The 14,516-nt window shown below is 40.3% G+C and overlaps 1 protein-coding gene across 2 annotated transcripts in view; it reads left to right on the plus strand.

Moving 5' to 3' along the window:
- Positions 1-14,516, plus strand: part of slc25a21 (solute carrier family 25 member 21) — an 88,462-nt gene that overhangs the window by 73,020 nt on the left and 926 nt on the right. For both annotated transcript variants that reach the window (XM_086095465.1, XM_086095466.1), the window contains 7 exons: positions 588-671; positions 5,204-5,270; positions 6,195-6,254; positions 9,590-9,697; positions 9,789-9,953; positions 12,909-13,090; positions 14,393-14,445. In XM_086095465.1, coding sequence (XP_085951591.1) covers positions 588-671; positions 5,204-5,270; positions 6,195-6,254; positions 9,590-9,697; positions 9,789-9,953; positions 12,909-13,090; positions 14,393-14,445 — 719 coding nt within the window. The remainder of the gene's footprint in view (positions 1-587; positions 672-5,203; positions 5,271-6,194; positions 6,255-9,589; positions 9,698-9,788; positions 9,954-12,908; positions 13,091-14,392; positions 14,446-14,516) is intronic.

The raw sequence follows: 14,516 nt of genomic DNA on the forward strand, positions 1-14,516 counted from the left end.
ACACATGACATGTATTGCCGTGAAAAAGTCAAACAATATTGATACATTAAAAAACTTAAGAATAATCGTAATCATATGTTTCTTCCTCTAATATGAATGTGATTTTAGGACAGCTTCTAGTGTAAATATAATTATTTAATAGTTTTTAAATATTCTATTTCAATGTTGTTGTCTTATAATAAAAAAAAATAAAAATAAAATAAAAGCTTTTGTTGTTAAAACAAAAAAAACAATTTGAAAAAAAATATTTTTGTTTTTATAATTTGCAGTGTTCTAAAAAAATATTTGATTTTTTTAACTTTATTTGTCATTTTTATGTTCTGGTCATTATTGTGTACATTTGTGGATACTTTTTTTTTCATTCTTTGTAGTAATGTTGTTTTTTTCAAATAGTGTACCTGTTTTGATGTGTTTTTTTTCCATAAAATTTAGAGCCGAGCAGCAACACGTATGAACAGGAAAAACAAACCATACTTCTTGTACTTCACGTCTTACAGTAGAGCTCATCAGCGCTGGTCCGAATGATACAAATCAACAATATTTTTCCTCAGTGTTTTACACGATTTGTATTTTGCACGATTTTGCAGGTTCCAGATACAAAGAGGCACCAGCGACCCCACCAGCTACAAGAGCCTGGGCGACTGCTTCCGCACCATTTTCCGCAACGAAGGGTAAGTCTTCTTCTCTTTGCTTCCTGGCCATGCAGAAGAAATGTAAGAGTTCAGCTTGATTTGGACCAAAAGACCAACATGCTGTGTCTCCATAGCACAAAAGAGCCAAAAGTCAAAGCATGCGCGCAGTTCGGGGTTCAACCGGAATCATCGGGACAAACCTTTGACTTCAATTCCTCAAGCGACAATTCGATTTTGAAACTACGCTATCAAATTGTTTTTTGCTTTTTCTTTTGTAAATTATTATTTTATTGGTTACAATAATATAAATTTTTTAAATATTTCAATATTTGTGCATTTTTATATTAAAATGATAAATTTTGTGAATTGGATTTTAATGTAGTGAGGGGCGGTTCATTTTCTAAATATATATTTTACCAATTAGATTTTTTTTACGTTTGTGTTAAAAAAAATTAATTTTATGCATTCATATTCTACAATTTTACGGTTTAATTTTTGTAGTTTACAATTTTGTTTACTTTATAAATTTAGATTTTACAGCGTTAAATTTTTGGGGTATTTGTATTTTACAATTGTCAATGCTGTGAAATTGTTTTTAAGTTACTATCCATTTTCATTTTGTAAATGTATATTTTACAGACTTAAATTTCATATTTGTGTTTTCACTTTTGAATTTTAGTTTTTATTTAGTATATTTTAATTTTTCTGCAATCATTTTCCAACTAAAGACATTCGATGGTAATCTCTTGCTATGGAGATTTTGTGCTCTTCATTTCGGGTTTTGGTCGCTAACCCCTGCAAATTGACCGGAAATTGTTCCCGGCTAACTAAAGGCGGCCCTCGCCACTCCTCGTCCTCTTCTTCTTCTTCCTCCTCCTCTTCCTCCTCCTTCCTATTGCGGTGACAGCTCACTGAGACAGTGCAGACATCTGAGAAAGTGGCGGCCACTGGTTGTGTTTACGGCGAGACGACAGCTTTACAGCAGATATAAAAAGTGCAGCTTGGGAATCCCATCCTGACTAGAAAGGGTTGGAATGCGTCTTGAAGATCCACTTCAATGATCTCTTTTGTACTTGGCAGTAGCGCGCTGCAGGCCAAAACACTTAGTGGGGATTTGTACAAATAGTGTTATTTAATTAGTAATAATTTTTTTTTTAAATCAATAAACATCCCACTGCAGCCAGTCAACCTGAGCTCTGCTTTCTTCAAATACAGCACACATCAAACGACAAATGTTTAATTTCCCATTTTTGGGACGCGGGTGCAGCAGCAGCAGCCGAGTGGCTTTAAGTGTTTCCGTCTGGAGGCAAAAACAAAAAGTCTATTGGGCAGCATTCTTTACGCGAGCTGGCCCGCCGCCTGAGGTGTGGTCGTGGGAATATTAAAAGGCGGTCTAGTGAGCTCGATTTTTGACAGATGCGTGCTCATGTTTACCTCCCAGTTTTCATTTCCTGAAAGTCTGCAGCGAAATACTTTCATATTTTTTTTGTGATTGTGACCGGAAAATGAAAATAACCTGAATGAAAATGATCGTAAAATCCTGTGAAAAAACACGTACAATACGCACGCCAAAATGATCCTTTAAAAAGCAGCTTCTTCTCTGTAATTTCAGTATAATCCGAACAATTTGATCCTTTATTATCATTGAATAAGTTGTATGGATAAAGATTCAAAACATATACCAAAAAGTGTAAATGCTTTGAAATCTGGGTTTTAAAAAAAACGATGCCCATTTTCCATCCCTTTAATTAAGTTGTTGTTTTCTATTCTTTGTTTTTGTTTTTAAAAAAAATTGTTCTTCCGCTTGTAATTTTGAGTAAGTTAGTTTTTAATAAAATGTTTAACTTTGAAAATCAGATTTTATAGCGTTTTTTAAATTTCTATTATTTAAAAATATATATATATATATATTTGAAGATATTTATATTTCTGATCTTTGTTTTCAAATCTCTAACTAACCGCCTTTAAATGTTTTTTTTAAACATTTATTTATTTTAGCGACAATATGTGAAGCATATTTATTGAGTTACGTTGTGTATGAAATGCACTAATATTTGAGATTCTATTTTTTTTTTACAAACTGCCAAAGTACTGGTAAACATCTAAACAATGGGAACATTTTAATTTAGTTTTTTGTTTTTTTATTAACCCCCCTGTATAATAACAATCTTTTTGGAATTTATATTTATGCATATTTAACGTTTCCCAAAATTAATAAACATCAGCACAAAATTGTGTTTGTGTTCTGCTAATTAAGGCTTAATGTCAAAGTTAGAGCGGCGGGAAAGTGAAAATATTTGCAGATGAAGCACGCCGGCTTGTTTACATGTGAAAAAGGTTCCCTAGGGGCATCTCATCTCGCCGTGACCCCGCTGAGCGTCGCCGGGACGGAACGAGGGCCGGGGCGCGCTCCATTTGTTATTATTGTGAGCGACACGGGCTGTTACTATTAAGGAAAGTTTCATTCAAAGCAGAAAGGTGGCCGAGCCTCAGCCCTCTTTGGCCTCGTCGTTTGCGTAAGGAAAGCCAAAAAGCGTGGACTGCACATTGGAATGCAAACCAGCAGTCAAATGGCGGCGGCCATGTTTGTCCTGTAGCAAATTTGAGCTCACCTGGAGGCCTGACCACACCAAGGAAATCGCCGTTTGCGTGGCCGTCTTATTTTTGTCTTTCAAACGAGCTTGGCGTTTATGTTGCCACTTTACAAGCCATAACAATAACGCACCTAATGCGATTTGACCGCAATTTTCAGTTTCATACAGACATACAGAATACACAAAGAAGAGTAAGTGACTAAATCATTTTAACTCATTCACTGCCATAAATTCATTAAGGAAAAAAAAAAGATTATTTAAAATTCGGGGCTTCCGGCAGTTAAATTGTTTTTATCGCAATCAATCGCATGACTTCACGAGTTAACTCACGATTAATCACAATTTTTATATCTGTTCTAAATGTACAATAAAAAAATCTAGGTTTTCATACTCTTGTTAACAAATTTGAAAAAAAATGTTAAACTAATAGAAATAGTTCAAATTAATTTTTGACTTTTATAGCCGTCAATGGCAGTGAATTAATTTAAAAAAAAGATTATAAAAAATTCAGGGCTTCAGGTGGTTACAATTTTTTATTGAAAATAATCGCATGACTTCACTAGTTAATTCACGATTAATCACAGATTTTATATCTGTTCTAAATGTACAAAAAAAAATTTTTTTTTACTCTTGTTCACAAAAGTGAGGAAAAAATGTAACTAATAGAATTAGTTCAAATGAATTTTTGACGTCAATGGCAGTGAATGAGTTAAATTACTGAATGAATTCATTATTTATGTAAAATTGCTGATATTAGTAAATCATGTCATTTACTATATTTAAATGTACTATATTTGCATGTGAAATGAATTTGCATTATTAGTTTAAAAATATCTGGTTGTATTAAAGCAAAAAAAAGACATAAATAAATATTCTGTGTGCTGGTTTCGAGAACGGCGTGAGTGCTACTGCCGATCACAATCCATACCTTTCTCTGCATCATCTTTGGAGGTTTACCACCCTGTTTTCTCCCACATCAACCCAACAATGAGCCTCGTCTACCTGTCGGGCTTCTTCTGGAATCTTCCAGTATACGCATTAATTACCCCCACAACTTGTTGTTCAGTGTTTTGGGTCCGTTAAAAGTCGCAATGTGATTCCAAGCTCTCTTGTTACTTGACGTGTTATTATTGGGCTGATGTCGGTGACACCTGCGATGCAACCCGCTTAGTTTTAGTGGAAGGACAATATTTACGCTGGTGTGCGGTCGTCCGCCGTCATCTGTGTTGGTTGTAGCGTGTGTTTGCCACAACATGCCGCGCTGTCTGCATGCCGGTCAACTTGTCCTCACTGTCAACTGCAGTGGAACTGACTTAAAGAGCACGTGTGTTATTGGGCAATTGTTGAAATACTCATTCCTGCCTTCCCAGTAAAAGCAACAAAAATTGTAAAGTCTTTTTTTTTGGGGGGGGGGAATAATAGTGCTCTATAATATTTACTTAGTAAAATAGTACTCCAGTTACACTTTTTTTTTCATATTAAGCAATCCAAAATCATCCCATGATATACAGGGATTTTCTGTGCAATTAATCGAAATTCAATTACAATGATTACACTCCAGCCGTTCTTTTACGTGATAAAAGTGCCGCGAGTAGCGCGCTAATTTGCATTAGCAAGTCAGATTGGAGTAGATCTTTACAATTCCTTGCACATCTATAGATTGAAGCAAAAATCATTGTCAATCAAATAATTTTGAAGCAAAAATCGCCCTTAATCGAAAATTGATTCTGAATCGAATCGCAGGCCCAGAAATCGTAATCGAATCGAATTGTGAGACATTAAAAGATTCCCACCCCTAGTAAATAGTGTGCTGCTAAGCACAATTTAAATTTAAATAACTAAATAAAAATGTTGATTAGTAAAAAAAATTATTTAAATAAAAAAAACATTTGATTATCCCCCCAAAATTGTATTGTGTTTCCTGTATTTGTAATTGTTCTTTAACCAATTCAAAAGTGGCATCTTCTCTGCCCACAGAATCTTTGGCTTCTACAAGGGAATTTTGCCTCCCATCCTGGCTGAGACGCCCAAAAGGGCAGTCAAGGTGAGTGGAGTTGGCGCGGCGCCACGTTGCTAACCGCACACATCATGTTCGTCAAAGTCATGAAACGCCACCTGATCCGCCCGCTCCTGTTTGTTCTGTTGGGCCAGCCCAAATATTGACTTACAAGCAGTTAGCGGCGCGTCGTACCCGAGCCACATCTTGTGACAACAGTGTGACAACTGGCAATAATGCGGCTAATTACAAATAATTCACACAGTCAGCACTCTCAAAAAAATAAAAAGCAAGCCAATAGCAAATAGCACAAAAATAAAAACTTGCTGCTGTAACAATAAATGTTCCCTCATAAGGTGAATAAATTATCTTGTCTGTTCATCTGTTTGTCCAGCAACTGTATGCAGCTAGCTTGCTATTTAGCTAGCTACCTAACTTGCTAACTATCTAGCTAGCAAGTTTGCTGCTTGCTAGCTAACTATCTAGCTAGCTTACACCCTTGCTAGTTTATAGTCTATTTGATTTTTAAACAAATACATATGTATGACTGTTGCTGCTGTAACAATTCATTAACAATTTGCTACAGTAGCTAGCTTGTGAGCTAGCTATCTGGCTAGCTAACATTCTTGCTATTTTACAGACCTTTTGATTTTTAAACAAAAAAATGCAGCAAACAAAACAAGCGCGCTGACGTGTCGCCGCTTCATTGTCGTAAAAATACCAACGTCTACTTTCCTATTAGACTTTCTTTTTTTCTTTTTTTTACGCAGTGATAGATAGCCTATCCTCATATTTTAAATACATAGTGTTCAGTGAACCCTCAACTACACATCTCAGTTTGAGAATGATGACACTTGCACCTCCCAAGTTGCTACGTGTGCTACAGGTGCGAGCAGTGCGCCTGTGTCAAGTCGTCAACACTCATTTGTCTCCATTTCTCTCTCTCGCTCTCTCGCTCCCTCCCGTCTGCAGTTTTTCACCTTTGAGCAGTACAAGAAGCTGCTGAATTTGACCCCTTTGTCTCCGGGCCTGGTGAGTCTTAACACACACACACACACACAAGCACCTGAGTACACTCTCGCTGGAAAGATAAACACACACACACACACGGAACAGGAAGAACATTGTACACAGTGTCAGTGTTTGGCCTCACCTGCTGACGGATGCCAAGAATCATTTGCAGCATGTCGAATGTATAAGTGGTTGCGCTTCATGTTTTCGATGCGGTTTCTTATTCAAACGTGCCACAATTTAGCACGCGTTTATAGCCGACATGCACCTGGTGTGGTTGTCGGAATGTACGCTGATTATTTATCTACTATAAGTTAGTAATATTACTTTCATTATTATAATTAATTAACGTTGCTAATGTGACTTTTAAAAATGAATAAAAACGGAACCCGTTTTTCAGGTTCATTCAAATCAATTAAATTAAATTTGACTTCAAAACCGCTTCTTTTTGGAGTGTGCCGTCAAAAACAAAAAACAAAAACAACTCTAAGGTCAAAATGCGAGATCAGACATATTTGCTGGCCAAGCGCACGTCCGCTGTGGCCATTTTGCAAGGGAGGGCGAGTGGCGGCCATGATGGATGGCGTACCTGCAGCACCGACATCCGCCCCGGCGCATCGTAGACCCTCCACGTGCTTGTGTGTGTGTTTTTTACAGCCCTCCTCGAACCATCCATCATGCATCATCTCCTCCTCTTTTTCCTCCAGAAACAACTTTACAGTAAATACTATAATCACTGAAGAATGGCGCTTTTATGCAAGTATGGAAAAGTATGGAATTTGATTTTTAAAAGTTACAAATCTGGGGAAGTATGGAAATGCCAAGTCATTTTTTTGGGGGACGGTATTTCTTTCCAAGACAGTCAGCACTGTTTTGTTTTCTTAAAAAGGGCACAAAAATTAGCTCTTCGAAAATTTGCAAAATTTTGGATGATTTTTTTTTTCTTTAATTACATAAGACAAAGATAATAACATTCAATTAATGCCCCCCCCCCCCACCCCACACCCACAATTTCTCTCTGTTGTAAAGTTATACAAATTGCTCATGGACAAATTGTGAAATATTCACTATAATACATATCTTACTGGTCTAAGCATTATGGAACGAAAAATATGTTGGTTTTTTTATTCATTATCATTACATATTTTTTATTAATCGGTTATCGGATTTTTTTTTTGTCCCACAAGGGAAACTTTTACCTCAGAGACACGCCAGCTTGAAGTAGTTCTTTATTTAAAAAATTATGTGAAAATAAATCAAATCTAATTCCATGCATTAAACATACATTTATATTTTTAAATGAAAAAATATTTTTTTTAAATTACGTTTAAATACAATGCCTTGAACTTCATTTAAAGTAAAATACAAAAATAATACAAAAATACATTAAAACATGTCTTTTTTTTTTCTTTTTTTTTGCTAAAATAAAGTCCACCTACATACAGCATTCCTCATAAAAGATTAATTGCTAATTAATTGATTTATTTACCACATATACTGCTATTTTTGCTTTTACCAGGAAATATCATATTTTTCATTGTAAGTACAATTCTGGGGCGAAAGTATGCAATTTCGATATTTCAAATATGCACTAGGAACGTTGCCGGGTCGTGATCGTGCGTCGGGTGCAGCTGAATGCCTTCAGCGTGATTAAGGAGGACGCGGCGGGGCATTAAGACCAACAGAGAATGCAAAAGGTGGCGGCGGCGGCGGCTGCGGCGGCGGCCTGTGTAAATACTAAATACGTCGGGGGCACGTCTGATGAGGATGGCTCCCGGCCGGGGCTCTGACAGCGGGATAAAGCGGGCAGGAAGAGTAATGAGCTATAGACACGTTCTTGACATGTTCCCATTACGCCAGCGCGTGCGCACACACACACACACACACACAAACGCACGCATGCCGTCTTCGTGCAAATACATGCAGTGTTGCGACATCGTTTAATTTCAGGTCTTGGGCGAACGTTTGCAGTTAGGATGTTGTGTAACCAACAATAATGATGGCTTTTAATAGGATGGATATGATTTGGATGTCAATTTTCAACTTGATTTATTTTGTATTTCCATATTTGTGGAAATTACTCAACTGGTGTTGTCGATGTCTATTGTGTAACATTTTGAGGAATAATACACGCTTTAAAGTGGAAGTTAACCGTAAACATTTCTTAACAAAAATATATATGCGACCTCACTCATCGAAACATGACATTCTGGATAATATTACATTTGTGGAGTATGTGTTAAGTAAAAATCTCAGGGGGCGGCCATTTTGTCACTTGCCGTCGACTGAAGATGACATCACAGTTGCTCGAGGCTCAGCCAACGACCAATCACAGCTCGCCCTGTTTTCTGAAGCTGAGCTGTGATTGGATGTTACCTGAGCCCTGAACAACTGTGATGTCATTTTCACTCGACAGCAAGTGACAAAATGGCCGCCTCCTGATATTGATGAAAACTGCTGGATTTTGCTGCTTAACTCATATTCCATTAACGCAATATTAACCAGAATACCGTATTTAGACTCGTGGGGCTTCATCACTAATCTGAATATATGACTGGATAGCCGATAGCCCGTACACGCCGGTGCTAGCCGTTGAAGCGACAGGGCGGCCATCTTGCTCCTCCCATCTCGCGAGCTGACTACTGTATAAACTATACAGATCAGACATATACAGTTAGTGTAGGGCCGGGGCCGGAGGTGGGGGGTTTATGGTGGGGTGGTTACTATTTTTTTAACAAGTAAAAAAAACAATAATTAACAAGTGGACGGTATGTGCTGGGAAAAAGGAAAATGCTCATTTTGGCTATGGAAACAGGTTTTTGCGAATAACTGCTGGCAAGACCGGATACACGTCGCACGTTTCGACCGGATGTTACGTCGCACGTACGTTTGTAGTCACAAAGCAACGTCGGACGATAAAGTAAGGTATGTTTCTTTTTGGAATTAATTAAAGAAGCGAATATTAATGCTATTTTAGATGGAAAACAACAAAGTAGTGCTACGGTTTATTAAGAATTACAAAAGAAAACTCACACATCATGGTCTTCTTATTATTATTATTATTTTAAACTACTGGTGGATCAAATCGCTATGGTGTATAGCGCCACCTACAGCGGAGGAGTCCACTCTCAATATTCACAAAAGAACAGATGGAAACGGGCATAAGTCACATGTCCGTTTTTTGCGCATTTTCAGTAAATTTGCTTAAAAATTTTGAAACAATTGGATGGAAACCTGACGAGCGTCTTTAAAAAACAAATACCATGTTGGAAATCTTGACGTACCGATACAGACTCAGACCTGATTTTTAGCAGTCGCATCAAATGAATCACTAAAACGTCCCCGACGTCTTCCAGGCTCTGTCAGTAGCCGGACTCGGCGCAGGTTTGACCGAGGCGGTCGTGGTCAATCCGTTCGAGGTGGTCAAAGTCAGTCTCCAGGCCAACAGAGACTCCTTCAAACAGGTGCGTGAAATAATTTTTTTTTTAAAAAAGCACCGTCATTTCCATGCGGGCTCTGTTCCATTTTGACAGCTTTTAATTTGCTCGTCCGCAGCAAGCGTCCTCGTTCGCGCAGGCGAGACACATCATCAAGAGGGACGGCTTCGGACTGAAGGGTCTGAACAAAGGACTGACGTCCACTTTGGGTCGCCATGGAGTCTTCAACATGATCTACTTTGGCTTCTACTTCAACGTCAAGGATGCTATTCCCGCTAGCCCGGTAAAACGCGCCAGTTTAGCCTGCGCGGTTTGGATCGTATCTCGAGCCAACCGCGCTCGGATCGATCGTCACCTTGCCCGTTTTTAGCAAAATGGTTTGTGTTCTGGAAAGTAGAAGTAGGAATCTGCCCGGGTTTACTGTATTAGCTTGACTGAAGCCCAAATCGAGAGGGGCCCCTGGGGAGGTCTCAGTCCCGCCTAATACCTCGTCAGTTTGCTCTCCATAACACGCTCAAACGTTTCGCATTACGCATCCGGTGGGCCGCGGCGGCTCCAAACAAACGTTGGTTTTTGTGGAACGGAAACGTTACCATACGTCACGTGCGCCAAAGCGGCGCGTCGGATTAACTCGGAAGGACTAATTGGAAGCAGACAAACGGCACTTCTTTTCAGTTGACAGGAAGATCGGAGGAACCCGTGTTGGGATCTGTGACAAGCGACTGGCCCGTTTGAGGATGGCGTCGTTCCAAAGTCAATCAACAACGTGACCCGGTGATCTCTTCGAGCAAAAAATAAAAATGGGACTCAAATCCAGCCAAGCGTGCTCACTGCTGTCATATCGCCACTTGAGCGCTAAAGAAAAGTGGGGGGTGTTTGCTTAGGGCTCTTAGAAGTCACTTGATAACAATACCGAGGACTCGAATTCATCAACTTTGGTGTGCGCACCACCTCGGGGAAGGAAAATGAGAGGAAAATGGTTTTGACCGGTATAAGCATCACGGTTGTATTTCTTTGCCCAAATGGTACATTTCTTTTGGCTTTCTTTTTTTAAAGGGTGTGCACAGGACAGAGGAGGTGTGCCACATGATCTTCGAGTTGTCTTGGAGATTTGTGAAAGTCTTATCTAGGTGATAATGTGATAATGAGAGAAATTGATTGAGCTTGAAAGGGTGTGCCAACTATGTAGCGTTGTACTTCCTGGTAGGCTGCAAATAAACCACAAGTGCAGTGTGAAAAGCCTTTGGGTTTTGTGAAAAAAGTGATCTAGCTGAGGGGGTGCGCCCACTGTCAGGATCTTGAATGGGCGTGCAAGGCTTTCGCAGTCTTGGGATTTTTGGGAAAGACTTATCTAGCTCTAAGTGGTGCGCCAAGTCTGTGGTGATTTACTTCCTGGTAAGCCGCTAAGAAATCACTTCCAAATATGGGCAAGCTTGCACCAGTCACAAAGTGCAGTGTGAAAAGGCCTTTGGTTTTGTGAAAGACTGATCTCGCCGAGGGGGTGCGCCAACTGTCAGGATCTAGAATGGGGGGTGCAAGACTTTAAAAGTACTTTACTTAAAAGTGGAGATGTTTGTGAAGGACATCTAACTAAGGGATGTGGGGGTGCGCCAATTCTGTGAGGTCTTAATACATTTGTGAAGGGCTGTCTTTAAGGACGTTTCTACCTCCGTCCCTGAAGTCCGGTGGAAAGATGTTGGGGATTATCTGTTGATTTAGGCCGGCTCTCGGGGGTGTGCTGCTGGCATTTGTAAAAAATCTCTTGGCCAATTAGCTGTCAGTGCTCTCTTGAGTCTGGCCCCTTTTTTTGTTGAGGGGGGCGCGCGGGGCGGCGGGGGTACAGTAATACGCCTGTGTGCCGAGTCGCAGCCCAATTACCCAAATTGTCCCCATATGCCTCCCCAAGTCTGTCTGCATGAGTCCTGTTTATAAATCCTCGCGGCTCCCCGGTGAACATGTGCTTCTGCTCAGCCAATCAGGAAGCACTAATCTTGCGTGCACCCCCCCTCCCCTCAACCCCCACCCCCACTGCTACCATAAAATGATGGTAGCTTTCATGCCAGCTTTGCAATCATGTGCCCCCTCGCCACGTCCATGTTACAATCAATGTACGCGTTGATACGGCACACAGTTTTGACAGTGTTACCTTGAAAAAGTAGTCTGATTACTGCTTTTAAAAAGTAAATTAGCTACTTTACCGATTTACTTTATTTGAAAAGTGACTCTATTCATTTCATTGGGCAGTTGCGTAAGGCGGCACCGGATACAGGCACAACTTAAAGACGGACACAAGAACAAAGCCTAAATCAGAGCACTCGCTAAGCTAACATGACACCAAACTTAGCATAGCGTGCTAACTGAGCGCATAACAGCAGCAACGTGCTACTAGTAGCAACTGCTCTTCTCACCAATAATCTTCCATTTGTGGTAGTTACGTGTCAGAGTTTGAAGCATCACGGTCATTTTTGACCCGTTAACATCTCAACATTTTGGCCTGTACAAGCAATTGACGTATGTTTTTAACGGAAATATTTAATACCATTTTACACTAGTTTGAAGGTGCTTTTTGTCAGATTCTCTATTGGGGTTATTACACAGAAACATTTCCTTTGAAAATAATTTTTTTCCAACACAAAAAATGTATATTTCTCTGAAACCCATCGTTCGATTTATAAAATTCTTGCTGCTTTGAAGGGGCCATTCCTACCGAACTTTCATGGGAAAGCTTGTCGCACTGTCAACACAAGCCAAACATATCATATTAAATAAAAGACATTTGGAGTCCTCTATTTCATGAGTTAAATATTTTTCCCCCCATTAAAACCCTGACGTATATGATCTGACACATGCATTGCATGGATAATCCATTGGAGGGCAGTATCACCCAGCTGATGGCTTTTCAAGCGACCTTGCAAGATCGCCCCAAAGGAGCGACACCTATACAAGTTATTAATAGTGGGAAATGTTTTTTCTGATGTTTGGAACTACTAATATGTTTGATATGCCTGTTTTTTATTATATTTTTGACGTTATAAATGTGCGAATTTAAAGCATTGTGACCGGATGTATCAAATATGACACAAATCAAATTTTGGTTTCTTCAAAAGGACCAATAATTACTTTATTTACAAAAAATCCAAATTTTCTCTCATATATTTCATTGTTCAGGTTTTATAGAGTAAAGTTAAAAAATGGCCTTTGGAAGAATCAATCGTGATTGATCAATTGTGTTCCCCAGGACCCGACCTTGGAATTCCTGAGGAAATTCACCATCGGCCTGGTGTCCGGAACCATCTCCTCCTGCGTCAACATCCCCTGGGACGTGGCCAAGAGTCGCATCCAGGGCCCGCAGCCGGTACCCGGCGAGATCAAGTACCGCACCTGCTTCCAGACAATGGCGCTGGTTTACCGCGAGGAAGGGTAGGGACCGGACAAACTTTCGTCGACGTCGTCGTTCAGCCATATTTTGATAATACAAAAAAATGTGACACATGCATGTGTTTATATGCTGCCACTTTTGTGATACGACCTGATGGCCTTTTTTGTCAACCTTGACAGCAGCGTAGTGGATCACAAAGTTGACCCATGGTTACAGAATCGCACCCCAATCCAACTCACCCCTCCCTGTTAGCGCCACCACATCCAGTAACACAACACAGTCCCTGCTAATTAGTGGTCCCTGTGGGGGACGTCGTTAAGCGCACCCTAACGAGGCACGCCGCGCTCCCCGGGTCAATCTAATCAGACACGGGGGCCAAGGGAGGAAGTGGCTCCAGCCTTATTAATGCCATCAGGGGGGCGGCGGCCGGGCAGGGAAGAGGTGCGCCAGGCTGCGGGTCACCTTGAACGCATTAAGCGTCGGGTCGGAACGTCACGGCCGCAAAGTGGTCCCCGCCGAGGAGCTGACTGGGCGAGAGACGCACCACTTTCAACGTCATCACGGCGATGGAGTTGGCGCACCCCCAGCAAGGTCACTTTCTGAAACTTTGGAAAGCGGGACCCCTTCTGCATCCAAGTTGGCGCACCCCCTCACTCCCAGACAGTCCCACATCTTGAACAGGCTTTTGCAAAAAATGTCAAAACCTTTTAAACAGAATCCAAACAGACTTTCTCAAAACCTTTATTCACGCACCCCCTTCAAACTCCCAACAGAGATGGCGCACCCCCATAATCCTTACACATTCCCTCATCTTGATCAGTCTATCCCAAAAATGTTAAAAAATTGTAAACAGCATCCAAACAGACTCGACATACCACCAGCTAGATCAGCCTTTCTCAAAACATTTATTCCCACACCCCCTTCAAACTCCCGACAGAAATGGCGCACCCCCATAAACCCCAAACACTCCCTCTTAAATCAATCTTTCCCAAATGCCCTGAAAGTTTTTAACCCATACACTTTATTTAGTAACCTATAACAATACTGACGCACCAGCCTCCCACCCGCACACCCGGGGGGCAAAAAACATTGAAAAGCATTCTGTTTATCCTATAATGAAGGGATTTTTTTTTTCATTAGCTACATCAGTGATTTTACATTGCACATACTGTACGTACAGTAGTGCCTTGAAATAAGAATTGGTTCAGTTTGGTATCATATTTCCCCATTGAAATTAATGGTAGTGCCTTTTTTTTGTTAAAAGTACCCCCCCCCCCCAAAAAAAAAACTTTGTAATGCTAGATAACTTTTTTTTGTAATGTTGAGCTGTTGTGTTTCCATAGGTACTTTGCACTCTACAAGGGTTTGGTGCCAAAAATAATGAGACTTGGACCAGGTAACATTTACCCCCCCCCCCCCTCTTTTTTTTTAAAAATATGTTAGCAAATGTCAATATCTTGTTGTTCT

This window comes from Leptonotus elevatus, chromosome 14, assembly GCF_054856555.1.
Source record: "Leptonotus elevatus isolate MCC_2025b chromosome 14, RoL_Lele_1.0, whole genome shotgun sequence".
Taxonomy (NCBI): Eukaryota; Metazoa; Chordata; class Actinopteri; order Syngnathiformes; family Syngnathidae; genus Leptonotus; species Leptonotus elevatus.